The 17,553-nt window shown below is 39.2% G+C and overlaps 1 protein-coding gene across 2 annotated transcripts; it reads left to right on the plus strand.

The window, feature by feature from the left end:
• Positions 1 to 951: 951 nt before the first annotated feature.
• On the plus strand, positions 952 to 12,978 carry HNRNPUL2 (heterogeneous nuclear ribonucleoprotein U like 2). Of its 2 annotated transcripts, none has more exons than XM_072421590.1 (14): positions 952 to 1,798; positions 3,768 to 3,906; positions 4,675 to 4,745; positions 5,411 to 5,550; positions 5,834 to 5,924; positions 6,018 to 6,130; positions 7,281 to 7,544; positions 7,844 to 7,966; positions 8,734 to 8,862; positions 8,944 to 9,112; positions 9,198 to 9,386; positions 9,881 to 9,990; positions 10,136 to 10,216; positions 11,472 to 12,978. In XM_072421590.1, the coding sequence occupies exons 1-14, from the start codon at positions 1,324 to 1,326 to the stop codon at positions 11,529 to 11,531; spliced, it is 2,154 nt and encodes a 717-aa protein (XP_072277691.1). In that variant the 5' UTR covers positions 952 to 1,323; the 3' UTR covers positions 11,532 to 12,978. The 2 variants fall into 2 exon arrangements, with proteins under 2 accessions (XP_072277691.1, XP_072277692.1); XM_072421591.1 differs by having other exon boundaries at positions 9,198 to 9,380.
• Positions 12,979 to 17,553: the final 4,575 nt, after the last annotated feature.

Below are 17,553 nucleotides of genomic sequence, written 5' to 3' on the forward strand. Positions count from 1 at the left end.
ATGCAAAGGAAGCTAGGCATGCCGGGTTTCCCTGGCAGCCAAAGCTGATGCTGCGCATGCACAGCTCAGCTTTTTAGACAAAAACCTGGAGCGATCATACAGATAAGACAATTTGTTGCAGAAGGGACACAGCCTTCCTTTTCTGTAATAATCACCTGCCTGGTCATATAAAATAAAAGTGGACCTATCATGATATTTTTGTGTGATTGCATCATATTATCATTACATTTGGATTACCCTTTTGTATAATAAAAAAGTATTTTTATTACCTATTTTTAAGTAGTTTTTTTTGGCTTGAAGGGCACCACTGTGGTATGACTAAATAGGAAAACCAGAGCCTCCTGGTATAAATACGTCATATATCCCAGGAGGCGTCAGGCTTCATCTTCTGTGCATGACTACGATTGTGGTTTTCCTTGTACTGTAAAATAAAAAAGCTCCAGTATTACACATACACAGGGAGATTGGTACTTTTTTTCTTTAGTTTGTCAGGAGGAAATGCCACCTGCTCTCATACCAGTGTAGTGCAAGATAATGTGGCATAAGGAGACGGAAGGAAAATTTAAAGGAATTTGGAATTAAAGACTCTGCTGAAGTACAGGTGTAATTTTTTTTTAATGAAAGCTTAACTTTAACGTTATGAAGGACTTTATTTTGCATTGTAGGTTGGACATCTCGATTGGATAGCTATTTTGTCAAAAAAAATTCTTCCAAAAGCATTTCCTATTTCGCGGTAAAGTAGGATTATAGAACAGAAGACAGGGCAATACTGCTGCGCACTCACGCCTTCCCTTGGTTATAGAATAATGCCACGCATGCTCAGCAGCCAATCACAAACCACAGCGTCATCTCTTATTCTTCGACAAGCAACGAGAGGGGGGAAAAAGCGGGAACATGTCACCTGACCTTCCATTACCAATAAACAACGACGATTCCTTAGTCCTCCCGTTCAATCAGCATGTGCTATTTAAACAGGCGGTCTTCCCCTCTGCCAATCAGTAAGAATGTCGTCAGTGGGTGTGTCCTGGCTATCGGCGGGTGGCTATTGTTGTTTGTGGTATGAATTGTTGCCGCCATTAAGAAATCATACTTGACACATTCCTAGGCTTCTTTTCAGTCTGGCTCTGCGAGAAGGGGGCGCTGCAGGGGAATAGAGCCAGAAAAAGTTTAGCGCAATTTTACGGCGGTTTTAAACGTATTAAAGCCCTTTTCCGCTCTGACCACTCCAACTTTTAGCTGAACTTCCGGGGTGTTTCCCTCGTCCACTTCCGGTGCGCTCAGAAGAACATCCGCCCTGTGTCTTTATCTGTAATCAGCGGCAACATGAGCGGCCTAGACCCGCGGAAGATGAAAGTGACCGAGCTGCGAGCAGAGCTGCAGCGCCGTGGGCTGGATTGCCGGGGCCTGAAAGCTGAGCTTAGCGACAGACTACAGGAGGCGTTGGACTCCGAGCTGCTGGGTGGGGGTGACGAGGAGAAGGTGGTGATGGCCAACCCGGGATTAGCAGAGCAAGAGGAGGAGGATCGGGCCCTGGAGCTCGGGGAGGGGGAAGACGAAGACGATCAGGCACCAGAGCCGGTGGAAGAGGAAGAAGACGAGGAATTGGCACACAACGAGCAGGAACCCCCAGGGGAACCAGCCTGCGCCCCTGCTGAGGAGGAGGAGGAAGAAGAAGAGGAGGAGGAGATGATGGAGGCTGCGGAGGCCGGAGATACCGGGGGATCGGTGAATGGGGCCGCACATAAAGAATCAGCTGAGGCTGAGCAGGCCAAGGACGGAGATGAGGCTGCAGCTGCTGGTGGGTATACCGGGGAGGCGGCCTTAGTGAACATTGTGGTCCTCCTCTGCACAATGGAGGCAGCCATTTTGTCACCTATACAATCTGCCTATAGGATGATCTGTTGACATTATGTGGTGTCCGTGCTTGGGAGGTCATGTTGGTGATCAGAGCCCACACTGCCCCTTTTTATTGTTGCAGGTGTGGAATAAATGTCTGCCACCATTGTTTAGGGGAGACGATCATCAGTATACAACTAGTGTGCCCTGTGTATGTCTCATACATGATCAGTTCAAACCAACACAGCTGGCTGCACACATTAAATGCCTTCAGTGTGTAGCAACGCCTTGATTTTAGCAATCTGTGTTTGTTTTAAGGCCCAACTAAAAAAAAAAAAGCAAAGAAAGCTAATTCTTATAACAGGTTTTTGTGCATTATGAAAATAACCTTTTTGTAAGAGAGTTTCCCAATATAAAAAACAATTGTGCACCTCTCCACCCAACCAGGTGCCTTCTAGTTGGCTTTTATCCATTGAAGTTGTACAGTTGCTGGTCAGTGACATCTTGTGATTATAAGTCCCACTTCCTCCATATAGACACATAGGTCTATATTCATGCTGGGAAATGTGGCCTGGTATCTGTACTTCATGTGTCACATGATCACACATTGCCCCTCCCACTGACTGTGTCCAGGGATGTAAACAGTGTTTTGGCACATGTGCACCGTGAAATTAATATTCTGCCCACATCATTGCAGTGTATTTTTCGGCTTGATTCCTGCTTGCTTTTGCTATTTTGAGTTCTTAAGTTTATTTGGGCTTTAATGTGACCTGGTTTTATTTCTTAACCATATTCTGTCAAAAAAGTAAAGTTCAGTTCTGTGAAGGCTGTTTGGTGTTTTGTAGTCTTGAGCGAGAATTCTACTAATATATATCAATTTTTGTTCTTGTTTATATATCTGAATGGTGTATTGTAGATTTTATGTTCTGTTATGGTGATGTTATTGTTTGTTTTGTTCCGGTCTTTTCTTTTGGTTAATATAATTGGTACTTTATCCTGTGTAGGTTGAAGTTTTCAGCCTGTTTATCTTTGTTGACGTTTTTCACTTTGATGTTTGCAATTGAGTGACTGGGAAGTGACCATAGCAGCCTGTCAGGGTCTGTTGTCATACTATACAACTTAGGGAGATTCAGTTTTGTGCCTCTGCTGTACTAAAATCCCAATCAATGTTGTCAGCCCTGCCTATTACTTTACGTTAGGACTGCGGATCACCTCTGCTCATAACAATGGCAGGGGTCTGTAATCCAAGGAAGAAGACTCCACAGTCCTGATAATATTTTCAGTATTTCAATATAGCAAAGGCATCATTTATATTTAACCTTATTTCTTGTCTTAAGAGATTTACAGACAGGGAATTGGGGTGGATGGGAGACATATATATAAAAATGTCATGGGTTCCAGCCCTTTTTTAAGCTACTCGTTATTTTATTTATTTATTTTTTTTTTACTCCCTGATTCATGAGTCCTGAGTCCCTAACCGGTAGCTGTGTCCAGGGAGGAAGTGGGAGTTTAATCTCAGGAGAGCCAAAGTCAGTGGTAAAATCTTGACATTGGCTCATCTATTGATCAGTGATCACCCAAGATTCACTCCACTTTGACTTTCGTAAATTTTTGGCCCTTGGGTAAAACAGATGCTTTATTTGCTTGCTGTAGATATATGCAGACCGTATCAGCTTGTGCATGTTTGTGATGCAATTTTTGGGTGAGCACATGATCTATTTTAGAATTACGGTACATTTAAGATGTTTACAGTTTACCAAAAAGCAGTCCTGTGTTTAGGTTTAAAAGATCTGCATATTTTGACTACGGCTTTTTACAGGTCCTAAATACTATGGCCAGGATAGTTGCATTCTGTAAAAATGTCTCCTCGGTGCTGTCCATTTCACTAATTTGTTTTCATTGTGTAGTGTTTGTTCTTTTGGTTTTTGCAGATGCTGAGGATGATAACAAGGACAAAAAGCCTGACTCCAAAAATGCAGGGGCTGGACGCAAGGGAGTGAAGAGAGTACGGGAGGAAGAACAACGTGGACGCACATACCATGAATACAAGGAGGAGGGTTATTATAGCCGGTAAGACTGTCTGTTTGGAGTTGATATTTTCCTTGTTTCTGGAAATGGTCTTTCTACTTTTTCGGTTGATCATTTTTGTGGATAGACTTTTTAGTCATCTATTGAGACCTTCTAAATGTCTTTAATAGCTAGAAAAGCCCTCCCTGTGATTCTGACTTTGACACTGCTGGTCTGTTTTGTGGGCTTGGCACTAACTGCACTTGGGGTGTTCAGTGGGAAGTGTGCCAACACAGTGAGGTAAATAATAAGCAGCTATGGCTTCTCCTATTTAAATAGATCATTACATATTATACCAATTAACACTGTTCTCTCCAGCCCCTTTTAGCTGGGCGCACTACCCAGCACTTTTTGGTAACCATCCGGCTGTTTTTGGGTGGTTACTAAAGAGTTGGGTCACAATACGGGGGCTGCCACCCACCTACAATTTCTTCCCACCCGGCTTAAACAAAAGCCTGGGTTGAGCACTGAATTAACATGGTTAAGACCTTGGCACACATGTGTTATTGACACCTTGTTCCTTCATGATTAAATTTATTCTTATGGTTTGTAATGTCCTACTATATAGTTATATCTGAAAGGTGGGGTAGGGTGGTAAGGAAGCAAGGCTGTTATATCTGTATAAAATATGAATACGTAATGGGTTGTTTGTTTTTTGTCAAATTTAGAGCTGTAATATTGTAATTTACCTTATTAAGTATATACTTTATATTACCTCAAATGTTACATTTTAGAAAACTGGATTATTTATTTATTTTTTATCTCTGCTAGTTCTAAGTCTCCTGCACCTACTGTAGAAGCATGCGATGAAGTGGAAGACAGCGTGCTGTGTCTTGATATATGTAAGTTTTTTTTTTTGTTTTTTTTTTGTTTTTGTTTTTTTTTTGTTTTGTTTTTTTTTATTGATCCACCTGGTGTAATCCCAAAGCTGACAGGCTGATTAGATGAATCATGACCCATCACATCTAACATTTTCTATATGAAATGTGCATTAATGTGGTGAAATCTGTTATGTAACTTGGCAAAGGAACACAATTGAAGTCCCGGCTGGGTTGCAACCATGGTTTCCTCCAAGGGTGCTAAAATAATTGTTTTTTTTTTTTTTGTTTTTTTTTTACTAACAAAAAAAAACCCTCTTCTATGGAGTGGTAAACTGCAGAATACTATTACTTTCTAGAGTAATCTGTGCCATGAACTGACATATTACTTTATTTTACCAGCCATTTTAATAGGGTTAGTAGAAGTAGTAGAAAACCAACCATATTTTTTAGCAGATTAGAGGAAGGCTAGAAAACCCACTGGCAAAGCTTTTTTTCTTTTGGCTATTCTTCCGCAGTTCCTGTCACTTTAAAGACCATTTAGTGATTTGATTAACTTGTTTAGTTTCCTAAAATGCATAATCTTTCATAAAGTTTGTATGTGTTAAACTGGTTCCAAATCATTCAAATTTTTTTAGCCCTATTCACTCATGTCAGTTAAGATTTTTAATGTCCTTGTCTTCTTACAGCCTCTTGTGATCTTCAGTTTAAGATGGATAAGGACCACTTTGGAGGAAGACCCCTCTTTTCTGAGAAGTTCCCATCTTTGTGGTCTGGTTCTCGGGCTACTCATGGGGTATCTAAGGGCAAAGTTTACTATGAAGTCAAGGTGTGTGTTTGTTTTGTTTTTTTTTTTTTTTTATTTGCTGCTTGTTTTAAGTCTGTGGAGGTGCAATGCAGAGGAACAATATTTTGTCCTTTTTGTTATCACTTCTGCTTTAGTCCCAGAGCTTGTGCCTGCCCTCAACATTGTGTACAATGCAAAAAGTGATAGCCGCCTCAACTGTTTTTTTTTTTTCGCTAATGCGTTTTATGTTTAATGCAACATTTGCTGCAAGTCATTTTAGTTAGGGTAACAAGCTTGTGTTTTCTTTCTTCTATCCAATGTGTAGGTGACTGAGAACCTACCTGTAAAGGAAGGCTGTGCAGAAGTTCCTCTGCTTCGTGTGGGTTGGTCTGTATACCAGTCGGCTCCACAGCTAGGTAAAAACTATATTAGACCTCTTACACATGTTAAAGGTACTCAGTTCTGCATTTCTTTTCTGACTCTTCCTCTGTCATTGTTTTGTGTACCAGGTGAAGATGACTTATCCTTTGCTTATGACAGTCGGGGTCTGAAGGTTACCAGTGCACATTTTGACCCTTATGGTGAATCCTTTGGAGAAAATGATGTGGTTGGCTGCCTTGCTGTAAGTTCTGGCTACAAACTTTGCATTAATCCATTTACTTATTATATGTTATCAATTTTCTGTATTTCACACTCTGGATAAAAGTTGAATACCTGATGACCTGGCAGCAGCAGCAATTAGTTTCATACGCTTAATTTCTCTCCAACTAAAACTATATTTTTGACTTGAATTTTTTACTTACAATAAAGTTAATGGTTGGGATCTTTCAATATTATCCCAAAAATATTCTTTTAAAACCACGACTACATAAGTCTTGAGCTTAAAGTGGAGGTAAAAACAATAAAAGTACACTTCCTTTCAATCCGGCAGAGTCTGTCCGTCGGGAGGTTTCTTCCATTTTGTCCCAGTATCCGTCTTCGGCCCGGCGCAGAGGGAACGCCAGGCCTAGCCGTCTTTTTTTTTTTTTTTTTAATTTATTTATTTTTTTTCTTTCGCATTCTTCTTTCTACGTCACCTGATCTCGCACTATGCAGGCGCGAATCCTGGTGACGTAGATTGGGGGAAAAAACATGCTGATCTTACTGCACATGTGTGGGATTGGCAATTTTTTTTCCTATTGATGAATGGGATCATAGATGCTCGGGCATGCGCACAAGGAGCAGTGAAGAGCCTCCTGGGATGCGTGACGTAGGTATCCCAGGAAGCTATGCGCTACTATTCATTATGAATAGGATAATTAAGGGGGCAGTGCTGTAACCTTTTTTTATTAAGAAGAAAAAACACAAACAAAATTTTTACTTTAAATTAAAGGGTCTACTACTAGTACTACTGTCTAATTATCAGTTTAGGTAGGCTTTAATAAGTTTTGTTGCTGGTCAATTCAAGTCTATAATGCTTTTGGGGCACCATTGACTTGGCTATTAAAATATTGAGTTGAATTGAGTCGTATCTCTGTCTTTGTTGTACAAATAAGCCATGTGACAACAAGAGTACAGGGCACTAGGATTAGCTAAAAACAATAAGTTATAAGAATAAGTTTTTGTAATCACTGTAATAAGGGAGGAGCCCCTGTTGCAAGTTGACTTATTTACTTTGCATTGTTTTTTGTCTTTATACAATGCATATCTGGAATGTGTGGTTTTTTGTTTTTTTTGTTTTTTTTCTTCTTGTTTTATTCCTAAAAGAGATATTTTTTTCTTTTCTTCAATAGAACCTTGATGGTGACTCTGTGGAGATATCTTTCTCTAAAAATGGCACTGAACTTGGTCAGGCATTTGTTATAGATAAGAGTACTTTGGGAGAGCAGGCATTGCTGCCCCATATATTGTGCAAAGGCTGTGCTTTCCAGGTGAACTTTGGACAAAGAGAGGAGCAATGGCACAGTCCACCTGATGACTTTACATTCCTGAAAGGATTTTCCGATGAGGATCTTACAAGGGCACCATTGGCACCAAAAACCACTGAGGAGTGTGAGGTATGCCTGTAGGACTCATTTATATAAGATATTCCTTGCTTTATTGGTAAAATAAATCAGTTGGGGTGGAGGGGTTTGGTTTAAATTTTAAAAACAAATTTTTAAATGGTTTAGTAAAGCTCATTCTTTCTCATTCTGCTTTCTCAACTGCTTTGCTGCTTTTTTTTTTTTTTTTTTTTTTTTTTTTTTTTTTTTTTTTTTTTTTTTTTTACACATATGCGTATCCTTACACATAAAAATTACTATGTGAAATGAGTATTAAAATCTTTGAAAATAATGTCTGTGCCTAAATTTATCAGGTGTTGCTGATGGTTGGTCTCCCGGGAGCTGGAAAAAGCACATGGGCTAATAAACACATTGAGGAGAACCCAGAGAAACATTTTCAGCACCTTTGTACAGATGCTCTGCTGCCACAACTAAAGGTGAGCACTATGCAAGAAGAAAATCTGATTTGATCATATAATTGTCACATTCAGGAGAAATTTGAAAATAGGCAGAGAATATTTAGCTCAATATCATTTAACCTCCCTGGCGGTATTCCCGAGTGTGGCCTGGGGTTAATTTTTAGTACCTGAATCGGACGTGAGGTCAGGAGACGACGATGCCGGCTGTGCTGTGCAAGAGTGCGGTTGGGAAGTGGGTCCAGGCGAAAAATTTAAAACCATAATTTTTTTTCGATGTACCGCTTTAAAGTTTAAATATACTTATTATTCAGACTGCCAGGGAGGTTAAGGGACCACATCATATATATTTATTTTTTGGATTTCCTAGATATCTGAATAATGCTAAATCAACCAATGATGGATAGTTCTAGAAAATGTTGCTACTACACCTGCAGTTCTATTAACCAATTCTTTGTAATCCATGCATTATAGAGGTATTGGAGGTCCTATCATTTAGTTCTCAAGCCTTCCTTTCCGTTCTACTCCCAACATGAAAACAGAGTAAACCCTGATCAGTGACCCTACATTATGGACATCTTTCTGTAGTTCTTGTCTTGCTTTTTATCTTAACATGGTTTATTTTGTCCATTTACAAAGCAAGATAAAGTGAGGAATTCTCATTATACAATTGCACATACTCATGTCCTGTGGTATGCTTTGGACTGTAGAAACCTATTCTGTATATGCAATAATGCTGATATGTAGGTGACTATCTTTTACCTAACTTGCTATTTCCTTCTGTGCAGACAGCAGGCCCAGATGCCCCTGAAGAAGATGAAAAAGCCAAGGATCATCTTGTCCAGGTAGCAACACAGTGTTTAATCAGGCTGGTGCCACTAGCTGCTCGCAGAAAGAGAAATTACATCATTGATCAGGTAAGATAATGTGGTGTGGAGAATAAAATGTTTGTTGGTGCTTTTGGTCTTCTCGACTTATGTTTTCTACCCTCTTCACAGTGTACGGTTTACAGCTCTGCACAGCGGAGGAAAATGCATTGTTTCAAAGGATTTCAGCGCAAAGCTGTGGTACTTGTCCTCAGCGATGAGGAGTGGAAGAAAAGGTTGGAAACGCGCAAAGAGACGGAGGGGGAGATTGTCCCTGAATATGTACTCCTGGAAATGAGAGGTTTTTAATCTTGCTTTTGTCTGAACAGTACTTGGGTCCCTTTTCACTTTTTTCTATATTAAATGTTCTCTTTTGTTTTACTTAGCCAACTTCGTACTTCCCGCCAAGGGTGATTTTCTAGAAGATGTTCTGTATGCTGAGCTGAATCAGGAAGAGGCAGACACTCTAGTACAGAAGGAGAAGAAGGAGGCTCGGAAGCAACTGCCATCTAATGACAAAAGAAAAAATCGTATGCAAAAGCGCACACGTTCAGACCGGGGCCGCGGAGGTAACCGTAAGCATAACAAAATTTATATTTCTACTTGTTAGTTTGGAAAGTCAGGCACTGCACGTTTTGTGCAGGAAATATTTCTTTCCAATTAGCAAGTTTATCAGACCACCGTTTAAGTTTTAATTTTTTTTAAGATACTCAAGCAGGTAAATATACAAAAAAGGGCAATATGACGATATAATGACACAATAAAAAAAATCAAAATATTGCATTGATTTAATAAAAAAAGAGAAACTTACATATACATGTCCTGAAAGACATGCTACATTGAGGTCTCAAAAGGATTTTGTTACAGACATTAATAAGCATAGAAGCTCATTAAAGAGTAAAGGGGGAGGGTACAGAGGTAGAGGGGGAAAAGAAACTCAGAATCAGACTCTCCCATGACTAATTACCAGCAGATAGCCTGGTTAGATTACATCAGAAGATACCGAAGACTGTTGGGTTTTAATATAACAAATCTTTGTTGTGAGCTATAAATATGTTTTGCATCTTAGGTAACTACCAACAGCAGAGGAGCTTTAATAGTCGTATGTACATGCAGCACTCAAGGCCACAGCCCTATCATCAGCAGCCACGTCAGTACTGGGGAGGAACCCACAGAGGAGTAAGTAATTAGAAAATTGTTTCGTAAATTGAGCTCTGCCTCGTGGTCAGTTGAATGTAGTGTGGACAGAAAAGCACTAAATGACAGAGGGGTTAGTGGTTTGATAATGTGACATGTCTCTAAATTATTCTATTTTGCATTATAGGGTTACCAGGATTTTTATGATCGTTATTCTGACTCACAAAGATACTATGGACAGCCTAACTTCAGGCAGCAAAATAGAGGAGTAAGTACTTGGCAAAACTGGAAGTTTTAGAACTGATTCTTCAAATGATATTTAATGAGTAGCTGTATATCCTTGGGAATCAGTGACAGTTTGTGTTCACCAGATATGCATCTAATTGTTTTGGAGTTGAATGTTCCTATGTCAAACATTTATTGCTGGTTCCTTGTTATATTTACTGTAACTGAAAGGGTTCACATTTAAGGAGTCGGTTGTTCGCCTTTAGTGGAATCATTGTGTGCTAATGGCAAAAGCACATGCTGGATGCTTTTCTAAAAGCACAGACTATACCTATACACAGAGTGTTAAAGTTTTAAAGTAAAGGCAACAGACCGTTGATCCAGGAAACATCCAAATCCTGTTGAACCAGGCTTTAAAACGTTATTGTGCCTTCTTCCTATTTAACTATGTCTATAAGGTTTTTTTCTGGGATATGTTTTTTTTTCCCTAGTGGTTGAACTTGATGGACATTTAACCGTGCCTTCTGTTTCTCAAGCCTTCCAGGGAATTAGAGGAGTGGCATCAGAACCCCAACCAGGCAAATAGTATAACTAATGTGAAAGATCCACTTAACATGTCCTTTACTTACCAGCCCATGTGCACGCAGTCTGTCATGTTGGCTATCTTTCTGCCAACAATTATTAAAAAACAGGATTTATATAGCACCAACATTTTACGCAGTGCTGTACATTAAATAGGAGTTGCAAATGACAGATGAATACAGACAGTCACAAAGGAGGAGTGGACCCTGCACTGAAGAGCTTACAATTTAGGAGGTGGGGGAATTAACACACATTAGGAGGAGAGATATGTAGTGGTGGGAGGTAGTGACTGTTTCAAAAATACAGAAGATGGGTAGGCAAGTTTGAAAAAATGAGTGCTTTTACTGTATAGTTTTGCTCAGCCCCCAGTAGACTTTTTAGCAAATACATCCTAAAAAAAACTCCCTCTTAGCGCTAACTAGACCCATGGCAGTGGGTGCAGACCTTTTTAGAAATGTTTGTTTGTGTGGTTCCTGTGCTTAGAAAGTCAGGTATTTTTAATTTTGCTGACTACACTTAGGAGTTACCTTTTTTTTTTTTTTTGATGGTTGACAATCATAACTAATAAAAAGGATAGATCGTTGATGCTGGTTTGATTTCCTATTACATTTTAGATTTAATTTTTTTCCCCTGAAATGTTTGTGTGGTTTTGGTAAATTAAATGTTGTACATCACATCCTCCCTAAATAACAAACTTTTCTTTTTCTTTTACACAGTGGCAGAACTATGACAGAGCACCATATTGGGATTATTATGGGTACCGTGGATACCGATAAATGAAGTAGTCACACAGGGGAAAGCAGTTGGGGGGGGTTGGGGGGGCTTGGTTTGTATATTTCTTTTCTACATCCAAAAAAAGAAAACATTTGTGGAGGAGAAACTGCAGAGCATGTAAAAGGTCAGAGACTTGATCTCCTTTCAACTTGTGTGTGCGTGTGTTGTTGATTTTAGAACCTGCACAGGTTCACAACTCTGTCCAGTCTTGTCCTCCTCTGGCTGAGGTGGACTGTCCATTTTCTTCAAGAGCGTTATGGGACAAACACCTGTGTGAATGGGCGCTCCGTCCTGCCCTGCGTTCTCCTGCCTAGCTAGGAGTAATATGCAGTGATTTTTACTTCAGTCTCATCATAAGCCTGTAATCTGTTTAATTTTTATGCCAAGACAAACATTTTTTTTAAATAAAACTTGTGTGATGTAATTTTGCTCCAGTGTGTTTGTGTTTAATTGACACTTGCATATTGGAGGTAGCCATTTTGTGGGCATAACAGTACATTAAATGCAGTCTGTTATTGGGCTAGGACTTTGAGACCTCACTTTGATCTTGACACTGGATTACTCCACATTGTGGTTGCCTACACTATGTTTGAGCCATATGTACACTTCAAATTCAGTTCATTTATTTAAAGTCAAATGAGGTCCTCTATGCAAAATCGTCATGTTTAGTAGTAACTTCCTGAAAAATAAAAGTATGAGGATTTCCCCATGCACTTTTTTTTTTCTTCTGTCCCAATCTCTCATTTTATAAAGATTAAATTGAACATTTTTTTCTACAGTGAGGATGCTCGAATGTCAAATTAAAAAAAAAAAAAAAAATAATATATATATTTCCATTTGCTGACAAATCAGTAGCAGATAACTCCTAGGCTTTTGCCCCATCAACAAACAGGTTGGTCACCATCAAGACTGTGTACATTATCCAAATATTGGGGGCAATACCTAATGATCAGTTTGTGCCATTTTAATGGGCTTTCCTTTTTGTGCACTTATAACAGTGCATTGACCAACATACTTAGGAATTGTGGGTAAAAACCATACTATTATTTTTGGTGAGTACAGTATCCCCAAGTCTAGTATGGACGGTGTTGATGGGAACTTGTCTTTAGAGTAATGCGCAGGCTACAATCTCTTATTTTGGGAATGCCTTTTTCTAGCCTGTTAGGTGGGTCTTCTGGGACAGCACTTTTGCGTTACTAATCTGGAGCAAATATGCAGATCAGGAGTTGTGATACTTTGTACTTTTTCCAGGTTAGTATGTATTCTAGAGAACCTGCGTAACTGGTTGGGCATTAAATTTTTAATGGTGGGTTGGAAGTGGTTGCTAATGTAGTTTTTCTTTTAACAAATAGCTTTCTGATCAAGTAAGACATAAATATGTAATGTATTTGTGTGACATAATCATGGACCACTGAACAGTAAACATTTAATAAAAGCCTTCAATAAAAATTTGGTGTGTTTTTTTTTTTTTTTTTTATGTACTGCACTGTATCAAACTAAAATGCTGTCTTCTGCAGCTGTTTTGAAATTTGTAGGGATGTGTTATTGTCATTGTCACTAATGGTAATGCATCTTCTCACTGTATAAGTATCCAACAGGGTGTCAGGCCTATATCTGAAGGAAGTGATTCAGGGTGCCCATCCCAGGTCCAGTGAGGTAAAAACCCCATCAGTCCCTATAAAGTCATTAACAAACAGTATTTCTTTGTTCTGTGGACAAGAGGGAGATTAAATAAATGAAAATATAGAAGAATGCTTATGGAAGGGGAAAGGAGACGGTTTACCCATCAAAATTACTTTAACCACAATTTTTCTTTACTTGTAGCATTGGTGTTTATTAGTTAACAAGGAATTTCATATTCAAAACTTTAAAGAACACAGTCAGAAGTTCCCTTAAAAAAAAAAAAAAAAAAAAAGTAACCTTTTTAGTTAAGGTTATTTTTGCCCAGAAACCTGTAGGTAGGATAAAGACCAGCTTAACCCAGAACTGAACAAGCAAATTCTAAGCAGTCCAGTTGAATATAATCTGTTTAGAAGCAAAATGGTCAATTGGAATACCCAATTAATAGATTGTACTTGATTGTGACAATCATGTGACTACGAGCATTGGAAACTAGATGCCAGACTACATTTCCTTACATCATCCCTTACAAGCAATGCATTACAAGAGAAACCATGTTTTATTGGATGCCATGCAGGTCCTGGGAGTTCTCAATAGCTCTCACTAATGGCACCAGAGCTAAATTAAAAAAGTGGCAATAGTGGGCATCCCTGTCTAGTACCCTTTCTCCAATAGAATAGACCTTGATAAAAAAAAAAAAACTGGAACACTAATGCACGCTGTAGGGGCTTTGTACATTTCCAACAGTAATTGATAGTATGGTCCTTTTCAATCCTATATGACTAAGAACTCAAAATCCTTTGTGTCGATGCCCACCATAGCATACTCCAGCACAGCCAGAACCTTATTGGTAACTGCAGATCTGCCTTTAACAAAGCCCACTTGCGCTGGTGATAATATTTGTGGAAACATTTAGCCAGCCAATCTGCCATGATTTTGGATAATATTTTAGCATCAATGTTTATTATCTAGATGGGCCTGTAAGACTTTGGATATTTTGGGTCCCTCTCATTTTTGGGTTGTACTTTAATATAAGACTCCGTGCCAGTTGGGAAATAATGACCCCCTTGCCACATATCAGTATACAAGTTTTCCAGGTTAGGAGACACTTCCTCCTTTAACATCTTATAAAATTCAATTATTTACCCATCTGGGCATGGTGCCTTCCCCATGGACATGTGACCTATGATTGACATAATTTCTTCTGTAGTGATAGGTAAATTTAATTAATCCACTGGAGCTGGATCCAGAGTGGAAATATTACTGTTACTCAAAAATCACGACCAATAAGCTTATTAGGCAAACACCTCAACCACTTACTTAGGATGAGTTACCAAGTTTCTGAACATAGAGATTTGTGGGTTGAGAATGGCCTACCTAAATTCAACATTTTTCCAGATTTATTACTAAACCTATGGTATTTTAAATCTACAAATTTATATTTATACTGTTCATATTTGGCCAGCCAGTGATCAAACTGGCGCTTGGCTACATGCCATGAATTCCTGTTGCTCTAAGTTGGGTTAGAATAAGGATTGCGCTGGGCAATGCGTAATTCGTTCAGGGAATGTGAATATTGAGTATATGTTTTGTGTTTTCTATTCGCAGTGAACGCCAGAATTTTACCTCTCAATAATGCTTTCTCTGCCTCCCAAAAAAAGAATAAGGTCTGTGGCGTGTACTGCATTAGTAGTGGTATATTCCAGCCATACCACCTTAATGGTGGCCTGGAATTCCAAATCTTGGTATAAGTAGGATGGAAAGCGCCAAAGGTAAGCATCACCCCTAGGAAATGCATCATGGATATATAATGATAGCGGTGTATGGTCAGAAACTGCCATAGGGTGGATTTCAGGTAACTCTACATAAGGCAAAAGAGATAGTCCAGCGCTGCCTGCGAAGCATGAACATTAAAATAAAGGGTGTATTGCTGTACTAGTGGGTACTTCTGCCTCCAAACATCTTGCAATTGCATAGCTTGTACAAAATCCTTTAAATCACGAGGTCTGTGTAAACCTAAAGATTTCTGGGGCAGCCTTCTATCCTCTTCCATATACATAACTGTATTAAAATCTCCTCCCACAATCCTATAGTGGGTCGGATCCTTAGACAGGTTTTGAAAAAAGGAAAGTGTGGGGGAGTTTGGGGCATAGACGTTTCATAAATGTAAAGACTTATCATGGAGCTCCAATTCAATGCTAACGACTTTCTCCTCTTGGTCAGATGAGGAAGAGAGAATCCTCCCCAGAAAATTTCTATGTACCAATATTAATACTCCCGCTTTATGTTCCACCAATTGTGATCCAAAGGCATCTTCCACCCATTGCTTACACATTCTGTGGAAATCATCAGTACCTAAGTGTGTCTTCTGGAGCATCGTTTGTTAGGGGATCTCAACCGCTTCGCATTCCAAGAGACTATCCCCACAAACAAGAGATAAACATGATACATTTCTCGCCAAACATTCTAACATTAGTAGAGGAAGCCACCAGAAATTCCACTATATATTTCATCAGAATAAATGCAAGGCAAAGTGGGCATGTGAGTATCCAAAGGGCATCCAAAGGAATAGGTGAGAACTCCCCCACCCCCCAAAAAAAAAAAAATGGGGAAGGCTCCACCTGAGCCATCATTCAAGCATGCAATCAGGGCCATTGAGTTTTGAGTATGTTGAGACAAACAACAATAAAACCAATATAAAAAAAAAAGCCAATATAGGCTGCTGAGAACAAAAAAAAAGACAGAGCACAGTGTCCACTTAGGGATGGAACTTCCTTTTTTCCTCAAGCAATAATTTTCCTGTGAATGGAAAAAAAAATAGGTGGGTGAGGCTCACACCCAGAGGGCAACAGAGATTCATGCTTAAGACGTGCACCTCAAATTGACAAAGTGACTGAGTCAGTTAAGAAAGCCATTGTACTAATGTTACAACTGTATTTGTAACCGCCGAGATATCCAAACTTGTTTTGCTCACTGAAAGTTCAGGGATCTTGTTGCATTAGGAACCAGATGGCCCGACACTTGGTGTTATCTGATCTTTAGCTGCTTATTTCTCCCTGGTCTAGAGTGTTGCTTCAGCTGAGGGGCTTTTTTTATTGGTGTGTTTGTCCATCATGTGCTTCAGCTTAAATAGGGGCACAATTTTTCCAGGTGACGATTTTTTCATGATGGTACCAACAAAGGAGAGGGAGATCTAGATGATGGACCAGGAAGGTTTTCCTGCAGAAAGTTCTCTGCCTCTTCTGAAGACGTAAATGTATGATTTTGCCCTTCTGAATTACGAACATGTAAAGTGGCCAGAAGATTCCCTTCTCCCCTTTAATGTTACCAGTCCATACCAGTACCCCACCTTCACCTTGTTGGCATCTGAGTCAAAGTGGAGCTCTGTGCCTGTTACCACAGGACCAGCCATCTGGTCTGTCAAGACTCCCTCTCATCTCATCAGTCTATAAAACCTTTGAAAAATCTCTCTTATTTCTTGGAGCAGTCTTGACATATGATGTGTCTTGTTCAGTGGTAGTTGGGTTTCAGCCTTCCTTACATTGTCCATATCTCTGAACACTGAACACCTTGTACTTCTGGCCACTACAGGTATGTTGCTGTTCTGGAATATGACAGCACTGGAGGATAATGGGTTCCTGATAGGCTCATATTTGATTCATCTTAAATCTTTGGCAGTTACTTTGTATTTTTTTATTAACATGGTTCTTGTGACCCTTTTGACTGTTAACAACAAAAGTTTTGATGGTCCTGTGATTCACATAAACTGATACACAAATCCAATAAGCACTCAAGTTTACACAGCTTGGAGTTAGAATACAGGTAGTCTCTGGGTTAAGGACATCTGACATACAGACTACTCCTAGATGCAAAAAGTTTCCCTTAAGTATTTCTTACTAACAGTTAACAAGTTTAACAATATGCTAACTGCTATTTTCACCTATGGCTTAACCTTGTACTAATTGTAGCTCTAACCCTAATATATTCCAATCAATAGCTAAACTCACAGTCACATAAAAAATATTTATGTTTGAAGTCCCCCTCTTATATTCCTATCCTATATGTATACCGAAGTAAATAAAGCCTGGGTATAGTAAATAAAATAACTCATGCTAAGTTTGGAATGCGAAGTAGGGTAATTCCTTAGGAAATAATAATGACATTTTTTTAATTAGTATTTTTTTTTTAATCAAGTCTCCACAAGATTTTGTTTAATCAAGAAATCCTGTCAAAACCATTACCCTGTTGAACCAAGGAATGTCAGGGCTGGGACAGTTTAGTTAACCACAGAGTAAATGGTAACATAATTCAATGTTTGGCGTGTAGCACGTGCTGTCATTTCTGCCAATCCTCAGTTTATCCCTCCCTCCCATCCATAGTAACCTTATCATTACTCAAACAATT

This window comes from Pyxicephalus adspersus, chromosome 9, assembly GCF_032062135.1.
Source record: "Pyxicephalus adspersus chromosome 9, UCB_Pads_2.0, whole genome shotgun sequence".
Taxonomy (NCBI): domain Eukaryota; kingdom Metazoa; phylum Chordata; class Amphibia; order Anura; family Pyxicephalidae; genus Pyxicephalus; species Pyxicephalus adspersus.